Source organism: Leuciscus leuciscus (genome assembly GCF_965113295.1).
Source record: "Leuciscus leuciscus genome assembly, chromosome: 12".
NCBI classification, from domain to species: domain Eukaryota; kingdom Metazoa; phylum Chordata; class Actinopteri; order Cypriniformes; family Leuciscidae; genus Leuciscus; species Leuciscus leuciscus.
In genome coordinates, this window is record NC_138736.1 from 22,751,425 (window position 1) to 22,775,585 (window position 24,161).

At 36.9% G+C, this 24,161-nt stretch overlaps 1 protein-coding gene across 4 annotated transcripts in view; it reads right to left on the minus strand.

Annotated features, from left to right (window-relative positions):
* cenpa (histone H3-like centromeric protein A) overlaps positions 1 to 21,914 on the minus strand; it is a 34,781-nt gene extending 12,867 nt beyond the window's left edge. The window contains exons 1-3 of one of the 4 annotated variants that reach the window (XM_082186836.1): positions 21,773 to 21,914; positions 21,312 to 21,449; positions 1,218 to 1,330 (exon numbers count right to left, since the gene is read on the minus strand). In XM_082186836.1, the coding sequence (XP_082042962.1) occupies positions 1,218 to 1,330; positions 21,312 to 21,420 (222 nt within the window). In that variant the 5' untranslated portion in view covers positions 21,421 to 21,449; positions 21,773 to 21,914. Of the gene's footprint in view, positions 1 to 1,217; positions 1,334 to 21,311; positions 21,450 to 21,766 lie in introns of all 4 variants that reach the window. The other 3 variants (XM_082186833.1, XM_082186834.1, XM_082186835.1) reach the window with 3 other exon arrangements.
* Between the last annotated feature and the right edge of the window lie 2,247 nt (positions 21,915 to 24,161).

The window sequence follows — 24,161 nt, forward strand, 5'->3', positions numbered from 1 at the left end:
TAAATCAATATACGCTTACACCTGTGCTACACGCATTTACCATGCCGTGTGTACGTTACAAATGTTTAACTAAAGTGTTAGCGAGTTAACATTTGGCAGTTTGAAATCGATTAGGTAGTTACTTCAGTTCAGAATAGGGCTAGAAATGACTTAGACAGCGGTTTCTTCTTCCGGTCGGCGGACTGTGAATCGAAACTAGGAATCGAAATTTAAACTTTTGAACGATTCCGGGAAAATCGCAAAGCTAGTCCCGGTTCCAATCGATACTCGATACCCAAGCCTAGATGCAATGCTCTGCTGATGCGAGCCGCAAGAAAGCCCTTGTCTGTTCTACAAAGGATGCAGCAAAGATATTTAATGCTAATGTATGAGGCATAGGCCTACGCTGAGTTTCATTCATTTACGATGAGATGCGCTCTAGTTCACAATGCAATGCAAGTGAACCAGGAGCGCTGGCCCCTCCATGTCACGGTTATTATATTGTCTGCTATATTTGCTTTTTATTTATTAAATACATGCAAATGGTTGATGAAACATTTATTAAAATTAAGATACAATTTGTACAAAACGAAATTCGCTTTAAAGAAAGGCTTTCTTAATGAAGCAAAACTTAATGAAGTGGTAAAAATCATGTCTGACGCTTTACAAAACAAAACTTCATTAAGTGGTAAAAACCATGTCTCCCGATATATTGCGCATTTTATGATCCTATCTTTTATTACAATTGTTTTTGAGCTAAAATGTAATACACATCATATATATATATATATATACACACTGTATATGTTTCTTTTATCAAACATGATTGGGGCCAGTCAAGGGGTAACTAAACTGCACGATCAGTTATCGGTAATGATACGTTGTTTATTATTACAAATGTTTTTCATTTGTTTAATAAATCTCATAATGATGGCACATCACTATATCATAGTCATAGCTTTTATTTCTATCTCAAATGATTGCCGGTCGGTCAGGGGGTACTTGGCAAAGAATCAAATACAGTTGGAAACGACGTAGACCATTAATAACACAGACTGTTAACAATTGTTTTTAATTAGTATTTAAACATTCTCTATGATAATTTTTTTTTGTAAAAAATATTTTAACACGGTTTTGGCGGTTATAGAGTTCTAATGACGGTGTTCAACTATAACCGTCACAAGCCCTATTCATGGGGTCTGAAGTAAATGTTAAATGATGCACAGAACCAGTAGTACCAGTCGTGAAAATGGGGCCTTGCGCAGCAACAGATCAGTAGACTTCTGATATTTGCGTATCTCCATGAGAGCTCGCGTGCCAGGGCGAAATCTGTGTTTCTTCCGTGGGGATGCTTCTAGTACAAAAACAAAACAGTAGGTATTTAGCTGATGCTTTGACATACAGTTCACTTTTTACAGGTGAAGCATGGTTAACCACTGATCTATACAGAGAACATTATACAGATCAGTGGGATTAACTGACCATCCCATAAACCCAGAACTTTCATTGATTAACCAAAAACCTTTCTTACTCATAGGTAGTAAGATATGACCCAAAAAACAAACAAAAAATCGTATTTAACGATGTGAAAAATGTATTTCATGATAATGAAATACAGGGGCGATGCTAGACCTAATTTACTTGGCACAGATTTGATCGATAACGTAGATTGATAACTGCTAAAAGAATGCTTGCTCGCAAACAATGCCTTCTTATTTGGCATTGTTTGCGAGTTGATTTAGTCATCATCAGTGAAATGTTTGTTACATAATGTATTAAATCAAATTAATATGAACCCCAATGCCACCAGAATGTAATATTTTGGTGCTGTTTTTGCCTACTATGCCTATTATTTCTCAGTTTATATCTCAAATTTAGATTTTTTTAAGAACCATGAGATATAAACTCGAAATTACCTTTTTTATTATTTTATTCCGTGACTTCCATAGACTGCTACTGCAGAACTGTTATTTTCTGCTACCAGGTAGCCCACAAAACACGTCATCGCTGGTCGCAAACACCCAAATGGACTAAAGGAAATATTGTGACGTGTACGTACTCGGAAGAAGACTATAGAACAAGACGACTCAAGACTATAAATCAAGAAGTTTCAGCAATCAGATTATTGCTAATTCAGTGATGACAGCAGAACCTGGTATGAGATGCGATGTTAAACCTCTCATTGGTAACTACTTTCTGCACATTTCTTCATCCACAGAAAAAGTGTGAAAACTCAGTATAGAGTTGAACTGACTCAAGGCCTCACATAACGGGACACAATGTTCAGCCGAACTACTGTCTTCTCGCTATGATATCACTATTGTGAAAAAATTATTCATATTAGATTTTGGTCATTTCATCCACTCCTTATTAAATAATTATCCTTGTTAAACACTCCTTGGTAAATAATTGTAATTACAATATTGAACAAAATTATGATTAGGATTTTTGCCAAAATCAATCTGCCCTACTATGTAGCAATCTATGGAATTAGATTTGTGCCAAATGTTTTGAACGCAACTTTCAAAGAAGCTAATAAAAGTATAATTGAACATGAATAAAAGTAAAAAAAATTGTTTTAAAAAAATTATATATATACGTATACATATACACATACACATACACATACACACATTCATACGGAAAGTATTCAGACCCCCTTACATTTTTCACTCTTTGTTATATTGCAGCTATTTGCTAAAATCATTTAAGTTCATTTTTTTTCCCTCATTATTGTACACACAGCACCCCATATTGACAGAAAAACACAGAATTGTTTAAAATTTTTGCACATTTATTAAAAAAGAAAAACTGAAATATCACATGGTCCTAAGTATTCAGACCCTTTGCTCAGTTTTTAGTAGAAGCACCCTTTTGATCTAATACAGACATGAGTCTTTCTGGGAAAGATGCAACAAGTTTTTCACACCTGAATTTGGGTATCCTCTGCCATTCCTCCTTGCAGATCCTCTCCAGTTCTGTCAGGTTGGATGGTAAACGTTGGTGGACAGCCATTTTCAGGTCTCTCCAGAGATGCTCAATTGGGTTTAAGTCAGGGCTCTGGCTGGGCCATTCAAGAACAGTCACAGAGTTGTTGTGAAGCCACTCCTTCGTTATTTTAGCTGTGTGCTTAGGGTCATTGTCTTGTTGGAAGGTGAACCTTCGGCCCAGTCTGAGGTCCAGAGCACTCTGGAGAAGGTTTTCGTCCAGGATATCCCTGTACTTGGCCGCATTCATCTTTCCCTCGATTGCAACCAGTCGTCCTGTCCCTGCAGCTGAAAAACACCCCCACAGCATGATGCTGCCACCACCATGCTTCACTGTTGAGACTGTATTGGACAGGTGATGAGCAGTGCCTGGTTTTCTCCACACATACCGCTTAGAATTAAGGCCAAAAAGTTCTATCTTGGTCTCATCAGACCAGAGAATCTTATTTATCACCATCTTGGAGTCCTTCAGGTGTTTTTTAGCAAACTCCATGCAGGCTTTCATGTGTCTTGCACTGAGGAGAGGCTTCCATCGGGCCACTCTGCCATAAAGCCCTGACTTGTGGATGGCTGCAGTGATGGTTGACTTACTACAACTTTCTCCCATCTCCCGACTGCATCTCTGGAGCTCAGCCACAGTGATCTTTGGGTTCTTCTTTACCTCTCTCACCAAGGCTCTTCTCCCCCGATAGCTCAGTTTGGCCGGACGGCCAGCTCTAGGAAGGGTTCTGGTCGTCCCAAACGTCTTCCATTTAAGGATTATGGAGGCCACTGTGCTTAGGAACCTTAAGTGCAGCAGAAATTTTTTTGTAACCTTGGCCAGATCTGTGCCTTGCCACAATTCTGTCTCTGAGCTCTTCAGGCAGTTCCTTTGACCTCATGATTCTCATTAGCTCTGACATGCACTGTGAGCTGTATGGTCTTATATAGACAGGTGTGTGGCTTTCCTAATCAAGTCCAATCAGTATAATCAAACACAGCTGGACTCAAATGAAGGTGTAGAACCATCTCAAGGATGATCAGAAGAAATGGACAGCACCTGAGTTAAATATATGAGTGTCACAGCAAAGGGTCTGAATACTTAGGACCATGTGATATTTCAGTTTTTCTTTTTTAATAAATGTGCAAAAATGTCAACAATTCTGTGTTTTTCTGTCAATATGGGGTGCTGTGTGTACAATAATGAGAAAAAAAATGAACCTAAATGATTTTAGCAAATGGCTGCAATATAACAAAGAGTGAAAAATTGAAGGGGGTCTGAATACTTTCCGTATGAATGTGTGTGTGTGTGTGTGTGTGTATGTATATGTATGTGTATATGTATATATATAATTTTTTTTAAACAATTTTTTTATAATTAGTGGTGCTTTTCAAAGCAACACTATTGTTATTGTCGCTCATACTTATTATTCTGCCAAAAGTTTGGCGCGTAATGCGCCCCGCACCGTTTGTCACAGACCCCTGAGTGAGGTGTCAAATCGAGCGGCTCATTGAGGAGAGGTGTGCTATATCTTTTCTAAGCGATCGGGTGTACGATGTTCGCACAGCGGACGAAAAAGCGGCCAAAAAAGTCCCATTGACTTAACATGGGGAGTTCTAAAAACATTTGAATCCCAACTGCCGTTTTCACACACACCACTCCAAAGGGCCTGACACCCCTGCGTCTCTCCCTCAGAGGATTTATATTATCAAGCAGCCAATAAGTAATGGCCTAAAATCTTCATAGCCACACCCTAGCAACCAGTTACAGCACCCTAGCAACCACTCTGAGCTCCCTAGCAACCACCCTAAACCAATAAATAATATAAAAACATTTTTTTTTACATTTTTTAAAGCAATATCACACTCGTAGCCTTGCGATATTGCTCCATGCTTGTGCCTATTTGGCCATAGGCACGAGGCCGCAGGCCGAGTGCCGTACTGAAGGAACTCGTTATTAAAGATTTTAAGAACTCTATAAAAACTCCATAGTAACCATATTTGACAACTACCAGAGAATGTCTAATAGGAAGAGAATTGGCACTCTCTGCTTACTTCCGGTTTCTGGACTGGCTGCAGTAACACGTCTCTGTCCATGCGGGGGCGCTCGCAGGCGAGTGCAGAATGAATGGAGGTCTATGGCGAAAAACCCTCAAAATCCACTTTTCTCAGGATATAATTTTTTGTCTAGTAATTTGAATGTTGTATTCGAAAGGAGATGCAAAGAAATTACACATTGCTGGGTGTTAGATTTTTTAGAGTCACTTATTTGGTTTAAAAAGTCTTTTAAAATGTCAATGACGTCAGAATGCTGACGTCATTAGCAGAATGCTAGCGTGTTATGGGCAACAACAACTCAACCTGTAAGAAATCGAAAAGAAATAAGTACTCGTTCATTCAACTTTCGACCTATAACCCATGTTGAACTTGCAAAACCTACAATAAAATCTGAGATTTCTCAACGGCAATCGGGTGAAAGAGACACATTTAGCCGTCTAGCCCCATTGACTCCCATTCAGTCTGCACTCGCCCGCGATCACCTCCAGTGGAATTCTAATGGAACTGCAACCAAGATCGATACAATGGGGCTAATAGGAAGTGCCAAGGCTCTCCGTAGACGGGCTCTGCAACTACCAACCACCTAGTAACACCATAGCAACTACCAAAAATACCTTAACAACCACCCTGAACACCCTAGCAACGTCTAGAAATGCTCTAGTAACCACCAAAAAACTCTAGCAACCAACCAGAACACCCTAGCAACTGCCTAGTAACCACCCAAAACGCCTAGCAACCACCCAGAACACCCTAGCAACTGCCTAGCAACACCATAGCAACCACCTAGCAATGCCCTAGCAACCACCAAGAATACCCTAGCAACTGCCTAGCAACCACCAAGAATACCCTAGCAACTGCCTAGCAACCACCCAGAACACCTTAGCAACTGCCTAGCAACACCATAGCAACCACCCAGAAAACCCTAGCAACCACCACCTGGCAACAGCATCTTGCTAAAAACATGCTAGCAACATACTAATCAAGCTAGCATCATGCTAGCAACATGCTAATCAAGCTATCATAATGCTAGCAAAATGCTAATCAAGCTATCATAATGCTAGCAACATGTTAATCAAGCTAGCATTATGTTAGCGTCTAGCTAAAAACATGCTAGCAACATGCTAATCATGCTAGCATCAAGCTACCAACATGCTAATCAAGCTAGCATCATGCTAACATAATGCTAATCAAGCTAGCATCATGCTAGCAACATGCTAATCATGCTAGCATCATGCTACCAATATGCTAATTAAGCTAGCATCATGCTAGCAAAATGCTATTCAAGCTAGCATTATGCGAACAACATGTTAATCAAGCTAGCATAATGCTAGCAACATGCTAATCATGTTAGCATCTGGCTAAAAACATGCTAGCAAAATGCTAATCATGCTAACATCTTGTTAAAAGCATGCTATCAATAGGGCTGGGTATCGTTCAAAAAATTTCGATACCAATACCGATACCGATACCTTGATTTCGATACCGGTTCCTGAACGATACTTTTTTCGATACCAATTTTATGAAATCCATTTTAACAAGATTACATAACACATTACCTCAGAAAGACTTTGGTTTTATTTTTTCAGTTTGACTCATGCTCCTTAGTCAGTCCAGAAAGGAACAAAAAAAAAGCACAAAGGAACAAAATATTTTTTTATAAAGAGCTCATGCTCACCAAACCTGAATTTGTTTGATCAAAAATACAGTAAAACTTGTAATATTGTGGAATAGTATTACAATTTAAAATAGTATTTCTATATATTTCAAAATGTAATTTATTCCTGTGTTGTCAAAGCTGAATTTTCAAAATCATTACTTCAGTGTCACATGATCCTTCAGAAATATGAAAACAGTTTTTGGAAACTATGATACATTTTTTCATGATTCTTTGATGAATAAAAAAATTCAAAAGAACAGCATTTATTTGAAACAGAAATCTTTAGTAACATTACACATGTTTTAAGGTCATTTTTGATAACTTTAATGCATCCTTACTGAAAAAAAAATTCTGACCAACACATTTTTGAACGGCAGTGTACATTCAGTAGGTCATTATTGCAATATAAACACTGTCAGAGTGATCAACAGGTATCTCTTCAGTTACCAGTCGAAGACGGAGCAACTTTCTGCTCTTATGTTTACTCCGTGCACTGTCAAGGGCTTCATCATATCTGTCGCGGTACCGGTCTTTGCAGCAATTATTTTACCGCAAATACTGCATCGCACGCTTGGCATCGAGAATGGAGAAATGTAGCCACAATTTTGATCGGCTTTTCCACATCTTTAAGGTATTGTGAGTGTGTGTGCTCGCGTCTCATTGAGTATGTGCGCGAGTTTGTGTGTGTGTGCTCGCGTCTCATATGAGAATGTGTGCGTGGACAGTTTGTGTGCGCGCGTCTCATATGAGTATGTGCGCAGAGTTCCGCGCGTCTCGTGTGTGTAGAGTTTGCGTGTATGTGCGTGAGCGACTTTAGGCGTGTCGTTGTGCATTTCATATGTATTTGTTTGAGCACTGACGTTGACGAGTTAACCCCTTAGGTATCGAAATCTGGTACCGAAAAACAAGTCATTTTTCGATACTCGATTGTATCGAGGCAAAACGGTCGGTACCTAAAAAGTATCGAACTCGGTACCCAGCCCTAGCTATCAACATGCTAATCATGCTAGCATCATGCTACCAACATGCTAATCATGTTAACAACATGCTAGCATCATTTTAACAACATGTTAATCATAGTAAATCATGCTGGAATGTGGTAAATCGTAGTAAATCATCTTAGAAACATCGTAAATCGTGGTAAATAATGCTAAAACGTGGTATATCATGGTATCACATGGCAACAACATGCTAATAAAGCTAGCATAATGCTTGCAACATGCTAATCATGTTAGCATCTAGCTAAAAACATGCTAGCAACATGCTAATCATGCTAGCATCAAGCTATCAACATGCTAATCAAGCTAGCATCATGCTAACATCATGCTAATCAAGTTAGCATCATGTTAATTAAGCTAGCATCATGCTAGCAAAATGCTATTCAAGCTAACATCATGCTAACAACATGTTAATTGTGTTAGCATCTGCCCAGTGGCGAGTTTTGCCACTGCAAGCACCACTTCACATTTTCTTCAGGAAATGTACATTCTAGTTCTTAATATTATTCTCAAATATTCAAATTTTTTGAAATCCTGTTTTCGTGGGTTTTATGAGCTGGAAGCCCAAATTATGTACAAATAAACAACTAAATACTTGAAATCGTTTAAGTTGTGGGCCCTGAATCTATAATCTATGGAAGTTTAACGTTTTGAATGGAATTATGGAAATAAAGAAACTTTTCCATGATATTCAAGTTTTTTGGAAAGGGTCTGTGTATATATATATATATATATATATATATATATATATATATATATAGTATGCAAATTTTGTACTTTTCAAAAACACTATCCTTCGCTAACTCTTTTCTTCTCTCTTCTCACTGATCTAGACTTACAAATGTGCTGTTGAAATGCTTTGTTCGCCATTCTGGCACAAATGCCTCATGTGGAGGCTTCTCGTTGGCTAGTGAGTTTTTGATTGACAGCTTTTCGACATGGAAGTGAAGACTTCAGAGTGTTAAGGCTGATTTATACTTCTGCGTCGGACCTTGGTGCAGAATGAAAATGAAAAATAAATTATATAATCAAAAATCATTTGCTATTTCATACAATAGTTTTAATATGTAAACTGAATACATATTGTAACGCTTTATAAGCTGCAAAATGAAAATGTATAACAGAAATGATTAGATGCGTTTAATATGTTCAAACAAAAAACTGTAGCAAAATTATCATTTAAATGTTATTTTTCTTAGTTGCATTTACACTCACAGTTAAAGGGATACTCCACTTTTTTGGAAATAGGCTCATTTTACAACTCCCCCAGAGTTAAACAGTTGAGTCTTACCGTTTTCGAATCCATTCAGCTGAACTCCGGGTCTGGCGGTACCACTTTTAGCATAGCTTAGCATAGATCATTGAATCGGATAGGACCATTAGCATCTCTCTCAAAAAAATGACCAAAGAGTTTCGATATTTTTCCTATTTAAAACTTGACTCTTCTGTAGTTACATTGTGTACTAAGACCGACGGAAAATGAAAGGTTTGATATGTAATGATATGACGCAGCGCCTGAAAATAGTCCCCAGCTCGGTAACTTTCAACGTGACCGGGACTAGGCTAAGTTTGTCTAACCTATTAGACCTATTTTCAGGCGCTGCGTCATATCATTATGCCTGCTGGACTCATGGTACGGCAGCAAAGTTTCTTGATTATTACGCAGGAATGAGAGTATAGTTCCTAGCCATATCAGCCTAGAAATCGCAACTTTACATTTTCCGTCGGTCTTAGTACACGATGTAACTACAGAAGAGTCAAGTTTTAAATAGGAAAAATATTGAAACTCTTTAGTCATTTTTTTGAGAGAGATGCTAATGGTCCTGTCCGATTCAATGATCTATGCTAAGCTATGCTAAAAGTGGTACTGCCAGACCCGGAGTTGTAAAATGAGCCTATTTCCAAAAAAAGTGGAGTATCCCTTTAAGACACTTGCGATTGCATTTTCATTAAATGTCCCGCAATGAATGTAGAAAAATTCAATGTGCAAATTGAAAATGCATTCCGAGCCGTTATTCCAAGTCATTTTCGTTTTTTGGACAAGTGCATCCAGAATTTTGGGTTTCTGCCCAGAATTTTCTAACATTCCAGGATTTTTCTACACAGAATGGACTTCAATGGCAACCAACTATACCAATGTTCAAAGAAGGTTCAAAATGTCCTTCTCAATGCAGCTTCAAAGTCTCTACACGATCCCAGTCGAGAAATAAGGGTCTTATCTAGCGAAACGATTGGTCCTTTAAAAAAAAAAAGGAAATAAAATATACATATATATATATATATATATAAATGTATATACATATACGTATACGCCAATAGATTATGCCAATTATGTGTGTCTTTGCTTTTTTTATCGTTAGAAGTATGATGGGATCCTTAATGATGGGGACAGAAGTTGCCTTTCTAGAAGTATGATGGGATCCTTAATGATGGGGACAGAAGTTGCCTTTCTACAAGAGACGCACCTTAAAAATCAAGTGTAAAAATTATATATATATAAAATTATATATATGTAAAAATATATAAAAATTGGGTTGGCCACGTTACATTAAAAATGTAATTGCAAGTCACGTGGACCGGCTATCATATTTAATAAAAATAAATTTCTGATATAATTTTGGACCCAAACGGTAGATATATTATTGTAACTGGAAAACTCTACAATACCCCTGTAACACTGGCAAACATCTATGCTCCCAACTACGATAATGAGAAATGTATAAACTCAATACTAGCAATCTTACCCAACCTTCATAGCCACAACCTAATTTTAACAGGATATTTTAATTTGGTGATGGACCCAGTATTGGACAGATCATCAAGCAGGCAACAGCCTGTATCTAAATCAGCAAAACTGATCCAGAACTTTTTAAAATCAGCAAGCATAACAGACATTTGGAGACATTTACACCCAACTCAAAAAAGTCGCAGCAGCCACATACATTTTTTTTCTTGGATTCTAAATTACTTTCGGCAGTAAAGTATATTGATTATGAAGCCATTGTTCTATCGGATCATGCCCCATTAAAATTAAAACTAAGCTCCCTAATAGATATACTTCCAGAACCTGGCGAATGGATAATAGTTTATTATCTGATGAGACATGTTGAGTTTATAAGATCCCAAATATATTTTTATATGCAAGTCAACAAAACCTTATGGGAAGCTCTGAAAGCTTATTTACAAGGTCAAATGATCTCTATGCATATCGGACTAAAATATAAAAAGAGAATAAACAGAAACTAAATGGAACAAATTTCAGAAATAGATCAACAATGTGCATTATCTGAACTTCTGGCATATAGGATAACACTTCAAACTGAATTTAATCTTTTATCATCAGCGGAGACTGTCAAATTTATAAATCACATTAAATTATTATGAATATGGGGACAAAATGGGAAAATATCTGGCTCATCATATAAGAGTTTCTGAAACTTAATTTCAAAATCTTCAAAATTAATAACGAACATTCACACAGGGTCTGGTTGTATAACAAGAGATCAATTAGAAATCAATTAAGAATTTTTTTTTTTTTACGGTAAACTATATTCTATCATAACTGATAAAATATATAACTGAATCAACAACAGAAGTCAAACACTTTGGACGATTTCTTTGATAGTTTAGAATTAGATATCCCTTCCATTAATGGAGATAAAAAACTAAATAGAGGAACCTATTACTCTGGAAGAGATTCATTTTGCAATACATAGTTTACAACCTTCAAAAGGCACCTGGTCCAGAAGGGTATACAACAGAATTTTACAAGATGTTCCTTGCAGATGTTGCCCCTCTCCTTCTAGATGTTTTCAATGAATCGTTAGAGAAAGGTCTTCTCCCACTTACATTTTACCAAACGTCAATTTCTTTACTAAATAAAAAAGGAAAGGACCCACTTGATCCAGCATCATATAGACCAGTGAGTCTGCTAAATGTAGATAACAAAATATTAGGTAAAATAATGGCCATAAGTTTAGAAAATGTGCTCCCAACAATTCATGAAGATCAGAGAGGTTTCATAAAAAAATAGACAAATGGTTCACAACATTCGCAGATTATTTGATATAATATACTCCTCTCATTCAAGATCTCATTCTGAAATACTTATTTTTATTAGACGCTGAGAAGGCCATTGACAGGGTTGAGTTGGATCAACTCTTCTCGGCCCTGTTGAGGTTTTGTTTCGGCTCCACATTTATCTCAATCAATTTATCTCATGGATAAAGCTCCTATATGCATCCCCAATGTCACCAGTACATAAACTAGGGTCTGATTACTTTATGTTAACTCGCTCTACTAGACAAGGCTGCCCATTATCTCCGTTTGCTTTTTGCGTTAGCAATAGAACCTCTGGCAATCTCTCTGCGAAGCTCGACCGTCAGTGGGGTCTTTTGAGGTGGGGAGGAGCAAAAAGTATTGTTATATGCGGATGATTTATTATTATATATTTCCAATCCGTCTAAATCTGTTCCTGTTATAGTTTCTGTTAAAAAAATGTGGACAAATATCAGGGTATAAACATAATATGGGGAAAAGTATACTATTTCCAATTAACAATGTAGCTGATCAACAATCTTTTGAATACTTGCCCTTTAAAACTTCAACCCAGTTTAAATACTTGGCGATCAATGTCACTAAGATATTTGCAGATCTATATAAAGAGAATTTTTCAAAATTACTGGATCAAACAATGCGGGATCTACAGAGATGATCTCATTTCCCAATCTCATTAGCAGGTAAAAGCAAGATGTGCATTTGTAAATCCGGTGACACGCGTGCATTGATTTTTATTAAAGGGGTGGTATAATGCCCTTTTCACAAGATGTAAAATAAGTCTCTGATGTCCCCAGAGTGTGAATGTGAAGTTTTAGCTCAAAATTCCCTACAGATATTCTTATAGAGCATGTTAAAATTGTCACTTTTTGAGGGTGAGCAAAAACGCACCGTTTTTGTGTGTGTCCCTTTAAATGCAAATGAGATGCTGCTCTCAGCACAGGGGGTGGAGCTTCAAGAGCTCATGTCCTTTTACCTCACACAGACATGCACTGGAAATGTCAATGTTTATGTTCAAACTGAAGTCAGACAATGATGGAGATACTCAAAAGAAGTGACAACATGTAGAATGCAACAGGACGTTTCTGAATGGTTAGTTGATGAATTTATGTAGCTTATGTGTAGTTATACAGCATATTCTGTCATGATAATCTATAAAACTTTTTCCCGGGGGCGTGGTTTATGTAAATTATAGGGTTAGTGATGTCACTAACTCGGGAGGAAGCTCATGTAGTCCCTACCAGCCGTTTGCTGTAGTCCTTACAAAACGATTTCTTTAAAAGCAAATATCTTCCTTTGCTTTGAACTTTGAGCGTTGTAACTTTGCAGATGTTGTTTATGCTCGAACAGCAACATTACACACTAACTAAAGTTAGAAAAGTGAAATCATAATCAACCACCCCTTTAATAAACTAGTCTTTTCTGTCAGTGTCTGCTGCAAAGATGAAGTTGACGATCGCCATCTCCGTAGTGAACGCGCCTATAGAGAGAAATGCACATCATGGATTACATAATCAGAGAGTTGCCTATTTCTTTTCATTTTGAATTGTTTCGTTTAAAGACATTTAAAGCTTTCTTTAGATAGGCTATATTTCTCATGTCTGAGTTTCGGTTTATTTATGATGAGATGTGCTCCTGTTCACGTGCAATGCAAGTGACCGCGCCGGCGCCTCCATGTCATGATTTATATTGTCTGCTATATTTATTGTACACATTGATGGCCTAAGACACGAAACGAGCGGTTTGTGTGAGAAAACGAACAGTATTTATATAGTTTTTACCACTTATACACAGCCATGTCCAAGTGATCTGATCTGACGTGTACGCAGACTGGTGCATAGATATATACACACTAGATGTCGCCTTGTCTACAGCAGTTCATTGGAACGAATGTCTTTAAGGCGACATCTAGTGTATACATCTATGCACCAGTCTGCGTACACGTCAGATCAGATCACTTGGACATGGCTGTGTATAAGTGGTAAAAAACAATATAAATACTGTTCGTTTTCTCACACAAACCGCACGTTTCGTGTCTTAGGCCATCAATGTGTACTTACGATGGGGAATTGTTTAATTTGGGCGACGGGGAATTGTTTTAATTTGGACTCTGTGCATGCTCTTTGAGACAGTGACCATAGACCTGCATTATATGATTGACAGACAAGAACGGTTTGACCTAAAAATATCAAAATTGAAACTACTGCGGAAAAAAAGACACCTACATCTTGGATGCCCTTGAGGTAAGCTAAAACATACCAAAAATTAATTTCAAAGTGAACTATCCCTTTAAAAAATATACAGTTGTACTGCAGTTTTTTCTAAGTACAAGAAACACTCTTTCTGCGTAGAGGGTCCGTTTATGTTGGAAACAGCTCCCATTCATAAAATCCTTCAGTTTTCGCGTGTTGTTTGTGCACACGACAACTGTACACGTTGAGCCACAAGGAGCCATTGCTTAATCTGTCAGCATTACTACATGCCAGTAATCAGTTTCACCCGTTTGTACCGCGACGCGAGTATCCCTTGTGTGCTAGCTTCATTAAGCGTTAGGCTAAACTGGAACTGAGATACCGTCAACAGGAAGTATCGAGTGTCATGGCGACGCCCATTAAGACTCACAGGAAAGTTGTGAATATAAAGAAATGTTCTTTCCACAGCCTTGATAGAATTATTTCAGAGTTGATTTGGAATAGAAAGACACCTAGAAGTAGGAAAGCACTTTTGCAGAGGCCCAAATCAAGAGGAGGAAGGGATTGCCAAATTTTCTGATTTATTACTGGGCGAGTAATATAAGGATGATGGCCTATTGGTTACAAAAACAACCCCAGTTATGGGTAAGCATAGAAAAGGCATTCTGCTATACTTCTTCGCTTTCAGCTCTACTTTTTTTCACCTCTACCAACTATACGCCCTGGACTAGGGCTGGGACAACGCAAAATACGTTGACGCAAAATAAGTCTGTAATAATTTTCATTTCTCTAAAAAACGTGTGCAAATTACTTCACAGTGTGTACCTTATGTGCGCTGATACGCGATGGCCATCATTCTATCCAACGGTATATAACCAATCCAGGGGTTTTCCTGCATTGAATTTTTTTTTGGGCGGCCGCCAAAGCCTTATTTGATCGGTGAGTGATGTAGAATAGAATGACTGACTGCGCTTGACAGGGCGCATAAAAGTACGAGAGAGAGCCCCGGCCGCGCACGCGCGCACTCACCGTCTTCAAACAACACGAGCGCTGTCTTGCTCTCTCTCCCTCGTGCATATTAATCAAAATCAGATAGAAAAAGGGCGGAAGACCAAAGTTTCACGTGGAGCATTCTGAGATTTTTTTCTCTTGAATTACCGCGGAGTGTGAATTGTGGTAAAAAATAAACTGCCGGGATAATCACACAACGCTTGCCGTAGGCTACACGTCCACTAATGACACGTCCGATTCGCGAACTAATGACTCATTTGAACCGATTCACTTTAATGAATGGTTAAAACCATAGATATTATATAGAGACATGATGTCTATGGTTAAAACAACTGATCTGTCCAACACTGAACTCACGAGACGTATGAATCGGTGTATAACAAATCAGTAACACTTTACAATAATGTTCCATTTATTAAATTCTAGTTAAGTACTTTTTTTTATTAGTAATTTTTATTAAATTTTTTTAAGAAAAAGGTGAGTGGCAGAGTGTATTACTATACGTTGTTGTTATTTTTATGTGAATGAAGAATTAAAATATGCACTTTTTTCAATAAGCTAGGACTATGTGTTTTCAACATAAATGTTCAATTCTGTTGGTTCAGGAAGGACGCCATGACAGGCTGCTGGCTCCCACTGTTCATTTTTATGTATTAGCTTAAAGCCCCCAAGTTTACATTGGTTACTGTATTCTTTCAATTGCTCTAAACAAGTATTTTGGGTGACCTTTTTATTTTTTTATTGAATGCTAGACATCAAGTTGTTGTTATTTTCATCTGAAAGAAGAACTTTTTTTCAGTAAGCTTGTTTCAGTAAGCTATGTGTTTTCAAGGCTTTAAGGTTTTATTGAATGCTACCTCTGACTAAGAATGCATTACTATGCACTTGTATAGTCTTTTATTTTGGAATTTTAAGAGCAATAAACATATATTGCAATGTTAAGGAATTCATGTTTTTTTTCATTCAGATATGTAAATTAACGTATAAATTGCTATTAGTCAATTAATGGGGATTGGGGAGATAATCGATAATCGAATCGGACTGGAAAAATGAATCGTTAGATTAATCGATGCATCGAAAAGATAATCGCTAGATTAATCGTTTAAAAAATAATCGTTTATCCCAGCCCTACCCTGGACCAATAGACAATCCTGTAGTTTCGCACACACAAGATTTGGTCCCAGGTCCGAAAGTTTTTTGGTTGGCAAAAAAAAACAAAAAAACAAAAAAAAACACTTTCGCTCCCTCATTTAAAAATACAATATTTGACGATTGGGTTGGAAAAGGAATTTATAGTTTTATAGACCTATTTATTGATTAAGTATTTCCATCATTTGAACATCTACAAAATAAATACAACATACCTTAAAGGGATAGTTCACTTTGAAATTTAATTTTGGTATGTTTTAGCTTACCTCAAGGGCATCCAAGATGTAGGTGTCTTTTTTTCCGCAGTAGTTTAAATTTTGATATTTTTAGGTCAAACCGTTCTTGTCTGTCAGTCATATAATGCAGGTCTGTGGTCACCACCTCAAAGAGCATGCACAGAGTCCAAATTAAAACAATTCCCCATCGTCCAAGTGATCTGAGGGCGCGCGCGCATCCTGCTGTGTGACGTGTGCGCAGACTGGTGCATAGATATACACTAGATTTCGCCTTGGCTGCAGTTCATTGGAAAGAAACCGTAGCCAAGGCGACATCTAGTGTATATATCTATGCACCAGTCTGCGCACACGTCACACAGCAGGATGCGAGCGCGCCCTCAGATCACTTGGACGTAGCTGTGTTCAAGAGGTAAAAACGATATAAATACTGTTCGTTTTCTCACACAAACCGCTCGTTTCGTGTCTTAGGCCATCAATGTGTACTTACGATGGGGAATTGTTTAATTTGGACGATGGGGAATAGTTTTAATTTGGACTCTGTGCATGCTCTTTGAGATAGTGACCATAGACCTGCATTATATGACTGACAGACAAGAACGGTTTGACCTAAAAATATCAAAATTGAAACTACTGCGGAAAAAAAGACACATGTAGGTGAATCATGTCTTGGATGCCCTTGAGGTAAGCTAAAACATACCAAAATTTTATTTCAAAGTGAACTATCCCTTTAAATATTTGCAGAAGCGAAACTTTATTAACCCCTTAGCTGTCACCCCCCTTTTTGAGAATGGACATTAAAATGCACTATTCAAGCTTAAATGGTTGTAATTCAAGTATGCTTTGGAGTATAGACCCAAGTTTGGTCTTGTTTTAAAGGGAAAAAATAGCAGATTATTGCTGAAGTGAAAGCACTTCAAAAAATTAAAGTATGAAAAAGTTATGGAAGTTTAAATTCACATTAAATCAATTATAATTTATTTAATATTTTTCTTTTATATAAAATATATATTTTACAAAATATGTTTTACAAAAAAATTACTATAAAATCAAAGCCATATATCTAACCAAGTTGTGTTCCAAATTTGAAGTTGATATCACAAAAATTGAAGTTCCCATGAGATTTTGTTTAGGCGTATTACCAAAAATAGCCACCGGGTGTCATTGAATTCCATTGAATTTAACTGTATGCATTCTACCATAACAAATTAATACATTTCTGTCCAAATATCACTTCTGTCACAAAATATGGAACCTTGAGACTCAGACCTTTCTGACAATATGTGTTTTGTCAAGATTAGAAAATATTTTGATCATAAATTATGAAATATGATGACGCCCAAAAGGGGAGGAGCCTGATAAAATAATTTAGAGTACCGTTTCTATGGTAACACAATGTCCAATTTCAAAACAGTTTTCACAGGATGAATTCTGAGATCGTAAGCTTTCAAATGATACCTAATTTATGATAACTACTAAAATGTTTGATGTAATAAAAAAAGGCAATAAAAAAAAGATATTATATTTTAGAGGATAATATGTATATTATACTTTTTAGAGGATAATATTATTTTGTATTTTTTTATTGACCAATACTAGATTAAATGTTTTATTATGAACTTTTAGCATGAAAACCAAAGTTTCAATTATTAAAAGTGTGTGCGTCGACTTTTTGTGACAAACACCAGAAACGCCTGTTATGATGTCGATTTTTTGAGGTGCGCTCTTGTCATAAATTCATCTATTACTGTTCCTGCATAAATTGTAACAAAAAACAGTGCTGAAATATCTATTAAGGAGTCTTAGACCTTTCCAACGATATATAGTTTGTCATGATTAAATTAGGATTTAATTGTAATATAGTGACGTAAACTTAGGCGTCCCGTATACGGGATGGTGACAAAATAATCCATTGTATCCCAACTCTCCCAATCAATCCATAATGGAATTGATATTTATGCATGACCCCCACAATAAAGGAGGTATTTCATATGAAACGCCATTCTAATTGACAAGCACATCAACCTTAGAACACTTAAAATCTTCCTGGGAGGAAATTACAGAGGAGCAATGGGAGGCAGCCCTTAAACAGATTCATAGCTCATCGGTATGTGCAAGACATGGCCTTATACAATTTAAAGTAATACATTGTTTACACTGGTCTAAACAAAAACTCAGTAAGATTTTTCCAGATACGATCCATGCGATCGTTGTGGGCCATCATTGGCCCATATGTTTTGGAGTTGCGCAAAAATTGTCAACCTACTGGAAAAGTATTTTTCAGCCATTGTCAAGAATATTGCAAAGGCCTAATGATCTAGATCCCCTGAAGGCGGTTCTAGGCATCACAGGATCTAAGATAGTTAAAAACAGTGCTGAACACAGTATAGTTTAATTTTTATTAATTTTATTAAACTGGAAACAGAAAGCTGCCCCTACGCATATAAATCGAATGAGGGATGTAATGAAGCATTTGGAGCTAGAGAAAATCAGATTCTCTTTGAAAAAGAGAAAAAAAAATTGAAGATTTTTTATAAAGTCTGCAACCTTTCATAGATTACTTTAAAGACATTAATTCTTCTGGTGATAGTTAAATTGATCCCTTAATACATGGGAACATTTAAGAAGAGGAATAAATTAATGTTTGAGGTATATATATTAGTCTAATGTCCCCATCCCTCATTTTCTTTTTATATTTAATATATACATTTGTTTTATTTATTTTTATTTTAGCTTTTCCTCCGATACACAGCATATATATTACATGTCCTGTATTGTTCGATCTCAAATATTACCAACAAATGATGGTGAATAATGTTGAAAAAAAAAATCTCGAATCGGCAAAGTAAAATGCTTTCTGTTAAGATTTTGGAATATGCAGGCCACACAGAAAAAAAAAAAGAAAAATCAAAAGTTTATGTTGGAAAAGTTCTTGAAGAAGAGACACTGAATTACTTTAAATTCAGTTACTTTAATTTTTTTATTATGGTTATTTCTCACATTTGTATATATCTGTGTGTTATTTTTAGATGTTGTGGAAAGTATGTATGAGTGAATAGATGTTGGTTTATATGTGTTGTATGGTTTTGATATGTCTTAAAAAATACAATAAATAAAGTAAAAAAATTAAATACAACCTATAATATTCAACAGGAAATCTTGGCAATAAGCGACAGAGAGCAACCGTTAAAGATGCCATTTTATGACGTGATAGTATGTCCCAAAGCTTGTCTACTCATCTGCTACACATTCAAAAGTATGTACTTTTTTTCATAGTATAAGTAGACAAATTGAGACGCAGCAATTCATTCATTAAAACAGATTTACTGAAATGGAGCAATCGGTCAGTATATGTGATGATTATCAGTGTATATATGCGGAAAAGCTGCTAGACACAAAAGTTGCGTTTATGTTTAATTCAATGTCTTCACTGTTACTTTCCCTGTGAAGCCTACATGTAAGCAGCTCTCTATAGTGAATGAGATTATAATGTTATACCCTGAAACGATGCTGATGTACAGATCAAATGTTAAATCTGTGGTAGTAGACATATTTCTCTCGGTTGTTTAGTTTCCTTAATTTTATATCGCGGCGCTGTGCTACAGTACTAGTGTTTCCCTTATACCTCATAATCCAGGATTCCCCTGCTCTCGGGACATTTTAAGCACTTAACGTAGCTTAATGGACTAATACCGTGATTTAAAAAAACAAACTTGCACCCTATTTACTTTCGCGCGACCGGCTCTCTCTCTCTCTGCTCGTTCTTTCAGTTAAACATGCGCCCTGTCACAAGCGCAGCAGTTCATCTACATTACTCACCGATCAAATAAGACTTTGGCGGGACAAAAATTCACTTTGGCGGGCGCTAAAACAAGTTAAATGCAGGAAAATTCATGGGTGAATTTAACTTAGTAGGCTACATGACCATGCACTCGCACAAATGCGACCACATAAAATTTTAACTCGCACATTCTCAAAAAATGGTCGCAGTCTGGAACCCTGGTTATAAAGTTACTCTGTGCATTCGCTCGGCGGCTGCTAGGAGACACTTGTTGCTCACTACAGTAAGCTAGATCGATATTAGAATATCATATTAATAAATGCTGGATGGTTTGTGTTGCTAAATGGCATGCAATTCATTTTAAAACATATTGTATGACAGAGAAAATGCATTACTGTTACTAAAAATAAAGCTGCATCTGATTATGTTATGTTGGCCACTTGACAAAAATAGTGTTTTTCTCTGAGGCATCTAATAAAGGCTCTAATAAAACATAATATATTAAAGCACCTTTGGTGTTTTAATGGTTTCTGCAAAAGGTATGGGGTCACTGATAAGCGACGCAATGACACATCCGTGTCCTGGTTAAAATTCTCTGGACTTAAACATTCTTGGAAACATATGCAAGTATACAAGTCAATAAAATATATAACACTGTTGTAGTGGTTTTGGGGTATTTTAATCCAAAAATCTTAAATTTTGTGCCTTTAAATAAAGTACCAGACTAAAATGTTTGAGCTGTTTTAACTAAAAGCATCTTGCACTGACATAGCCTATCTTAAAATGTGTCACTGTCATTGTTTTTGTCATAAAATGCACATCAGTAATGTTTTTTTTTTTTCAAAGGCATGTTTATAAAAGCTATTTAAATGTCCTAATTGAACTAAATGAATCTAAGCTCTGTCTGTGAAACCAGGCCTTGGTTATACTTGTTTAACCCCACCAGTGACTTTTGTGACCAAATTTGCTTGCGATTGAATAATCTTATAAGAGTTATATTTTAACTAAACTATAAAACTGCTAATCTCTTGAATTAGTATATGGCTGGTATAAAACATGAATAATAACATGATCAGAGCCCTTTAATGGCAGTTGCATGATGCTGCTGATGATGATGATGTTGTCTTTAACTACTACGCCAACCCACCTGTCTTAAAAACTGCATGAAAAATGTTTAGTGTGCGTGCATTATGCACATTGATAAGAGAAGGAAGCCAATGTAAGTGCTCACCGGAGGGTCCGCTGGTGCGGCGGGTTCTAGCTGTTAACGGTGGTGCAGGGGGCGATCTGCGTCTGGGGGTCGATGGCTTTCGCTTGTGTGCCGATTTATCGTGCCGCATGGCCAGAATATCAGATCAACAGCACTAGACTGCAATACAACAAATGCAACTGTTGGTAGCGTGTCAAATGATGCAGATCATAGTATTCTCTAAACACACATCAACTGTTTAAAATCTATGAGATTACGTCTCCATAAATAACCGACACGTAAATGAAAAGTGTCAATCTCACATTAACCTTCAGAAAACGTATTTTTCAATTCACATGCAACACTACAAAACTAAAAACTATTCAAATGAATAAATGAACAGCGACTGCTCGACATCAGACACTTTCTCTCTATTCTGGGCAAATTCAACAAAGTCCAGGCAATCAAAATACACAAAAAAAACAAACAAAATGTACATTTACCAGTACTTAATATCGTAGTTTGGAAGTCTTCTATCACGCACGAATTCAAACAGTGCTGTACACTGCCCACACAGTTCCTTAGCCAATGAGGGAGGTAATTCGCGCGTGACGTCGTAAGGAGATATTCTTCTTCTTCTTCATTTGGGTTTTTTGGCAGCCCGCATCCAATTAGTTGCATTGCTGCCATCTATGGGACTAGCACCTTAGTGCACTATATCCTGCTATACAGTCAGTGACTATTCAAAATGTGAAAAAACGGCGTTTTCCCCTCTCGCTTAATACTACTTCTAAAATACTTTTCATAGATACTTTTCCTAAAATAAATAAAGTGCTATTCAGAAACGTGTGACCAATCCTCATTCTAGAAATAATAACTTGTTCCTTACGTCTTATTCATTAATGTTTGTAAAAGAGGGGCCTTTTACAAACATTGAGAATAGATGTCGTCTCCCTTTGTTTTCTTGCTCCCAGAGCTGTTGCCATTTTAAAATGGTTCCCTGCCACACAATACTTTTACCCTCCACCTTGGATCGTTATATGTTTATATCTACTGTTTCCTTATGAGCAGCTTCTTTGGCCAATTTATCAACCTTTTCATTTGTTGCAATACCTATGAGCTGGTAATACCCATACAAATGATATTTCTACCCCTCTCCTTTTCACATCTCTAATTGCCAGAAGAATATCATATACAAGGTCTTGTCGACTCTTTGATAACCCTTTCCCAATACTATTGATAGCTGACACAGAGTCACTACATATCAACACTTGATGGTTCTGAATCTGCTCAGTCCATTGCACTGCCATCAGGATTGCATTCCACTGTGAACACACTTAGAAAATGTTATGTTCTCTTAAAAGCTTGGACATGATTCCACTTCTGAACAACAAAAGCTGCTCCTGTAGCACCTGTTTGTTGATCCTTTGAACCATCAGTAAAAAATTATATATGTTCCTGATATCTCTCTTATATGACACTAGAATTCATGCACCAAATTTGACTCAGGATTATCTGACTTAATCCCCAGTATCTCTAAATCAGTCTTTGGGACCTCCAGTTGCCATAAAGGAACTGATGGCCACAGTACTCCTAGACAAAAGTTATTGTCATGTATAGACATTTCCTGTGCCAATGCCTCCCCTGTCCGTCCAAAACTTGGAAGTCTTGCCACTTCTCTCTCCCAACTTGCCTGAATTATTATTTTAACTGGGTGATCACACCTTTGACCCATCAAATTGACCTAATAGTTAGCCTGAAGCTGCTTTCTTCGCAAACATAATGGCATTTCTCCTGTTTCTGCAAGGAACACACTGGAGAAGATCGCATAGCTCCTGTACATATTCTCAGTGCCTTAGCTTGGATTATATCTAATCTAAAACTGATTTGGCTGCAGATCCATAAACCAAACACCCATATTCAATTCTTGCTCTAATTAAATATATATAAATTTGCTTCAAACAAGCTATATCTGCTCCCTTCTGTTCCAGCAAGACATCTCATTAAATTCATTACCCTTTTACATTTATCTACTACATTACATACATGATCCCTCCATGTAAGTCTTGTGTCAAAAAACAAACCAAGAAATGTTAAACTTTGAACCCTTTCCAAATTCCACCCATACAGCTCCAGTTTTAAACTTTCATCTATTTTCTTCCTAGTAAAAAACATAAACTTAGTCTTCTCAATAGAGAATCTAAAACCCCATTTCCTTCCCCAATCCTCCACTAGGGTTAGAGCTTCCTATACCTTCTTCAGAGTATACTTCACATTTTTTCCCCTTTTCCATAGACTACCATCATCTGCAAATAGTGACTTTCCAATTCCTGGCTGAACATTAGAAAAAACATCATTAATCATTATGTTGAACAGCAATGGACTAATAACACCTTGTGGTTTCCCATTTTCTACCAAACACCTTCTAGATGTCTCTATCCCTATTTTCACCTGAATACTTCTGTTATTTAAAAAGTCAATTACCCAGTTAAACATATTTGCCCCAATTCCTAGCATATGCATTTTAATTAAAAGACCCTCAACCCATAGCATGTCATATGCTTTTTCCACGTCTAAGAATACTGCAACAACAGTTTCTTTCTTTATCTGTGCTTTTCTCATTTCATCCTCAAGACATGATTGAATCAATAGTACTTCTCCCCTTTCTAAAGCCACTCTGACAGCCAGCCATCAACCCCCTTTCTTCAATAAAATGCATTAGCCTTCCATTCACCAACCTTTCCATTAACTTACCTAAGTGAGAAGTTAGAGCTATTGGCCTATAATTTGCTGAATTACTAGCATCTTTTCCCGGTTTTCTTATGGAAAAAATAACTGCCTCCTTCCATCCTGCAGGAATCTTTCCTTCCTCCCAGACTTAATTAAATACGT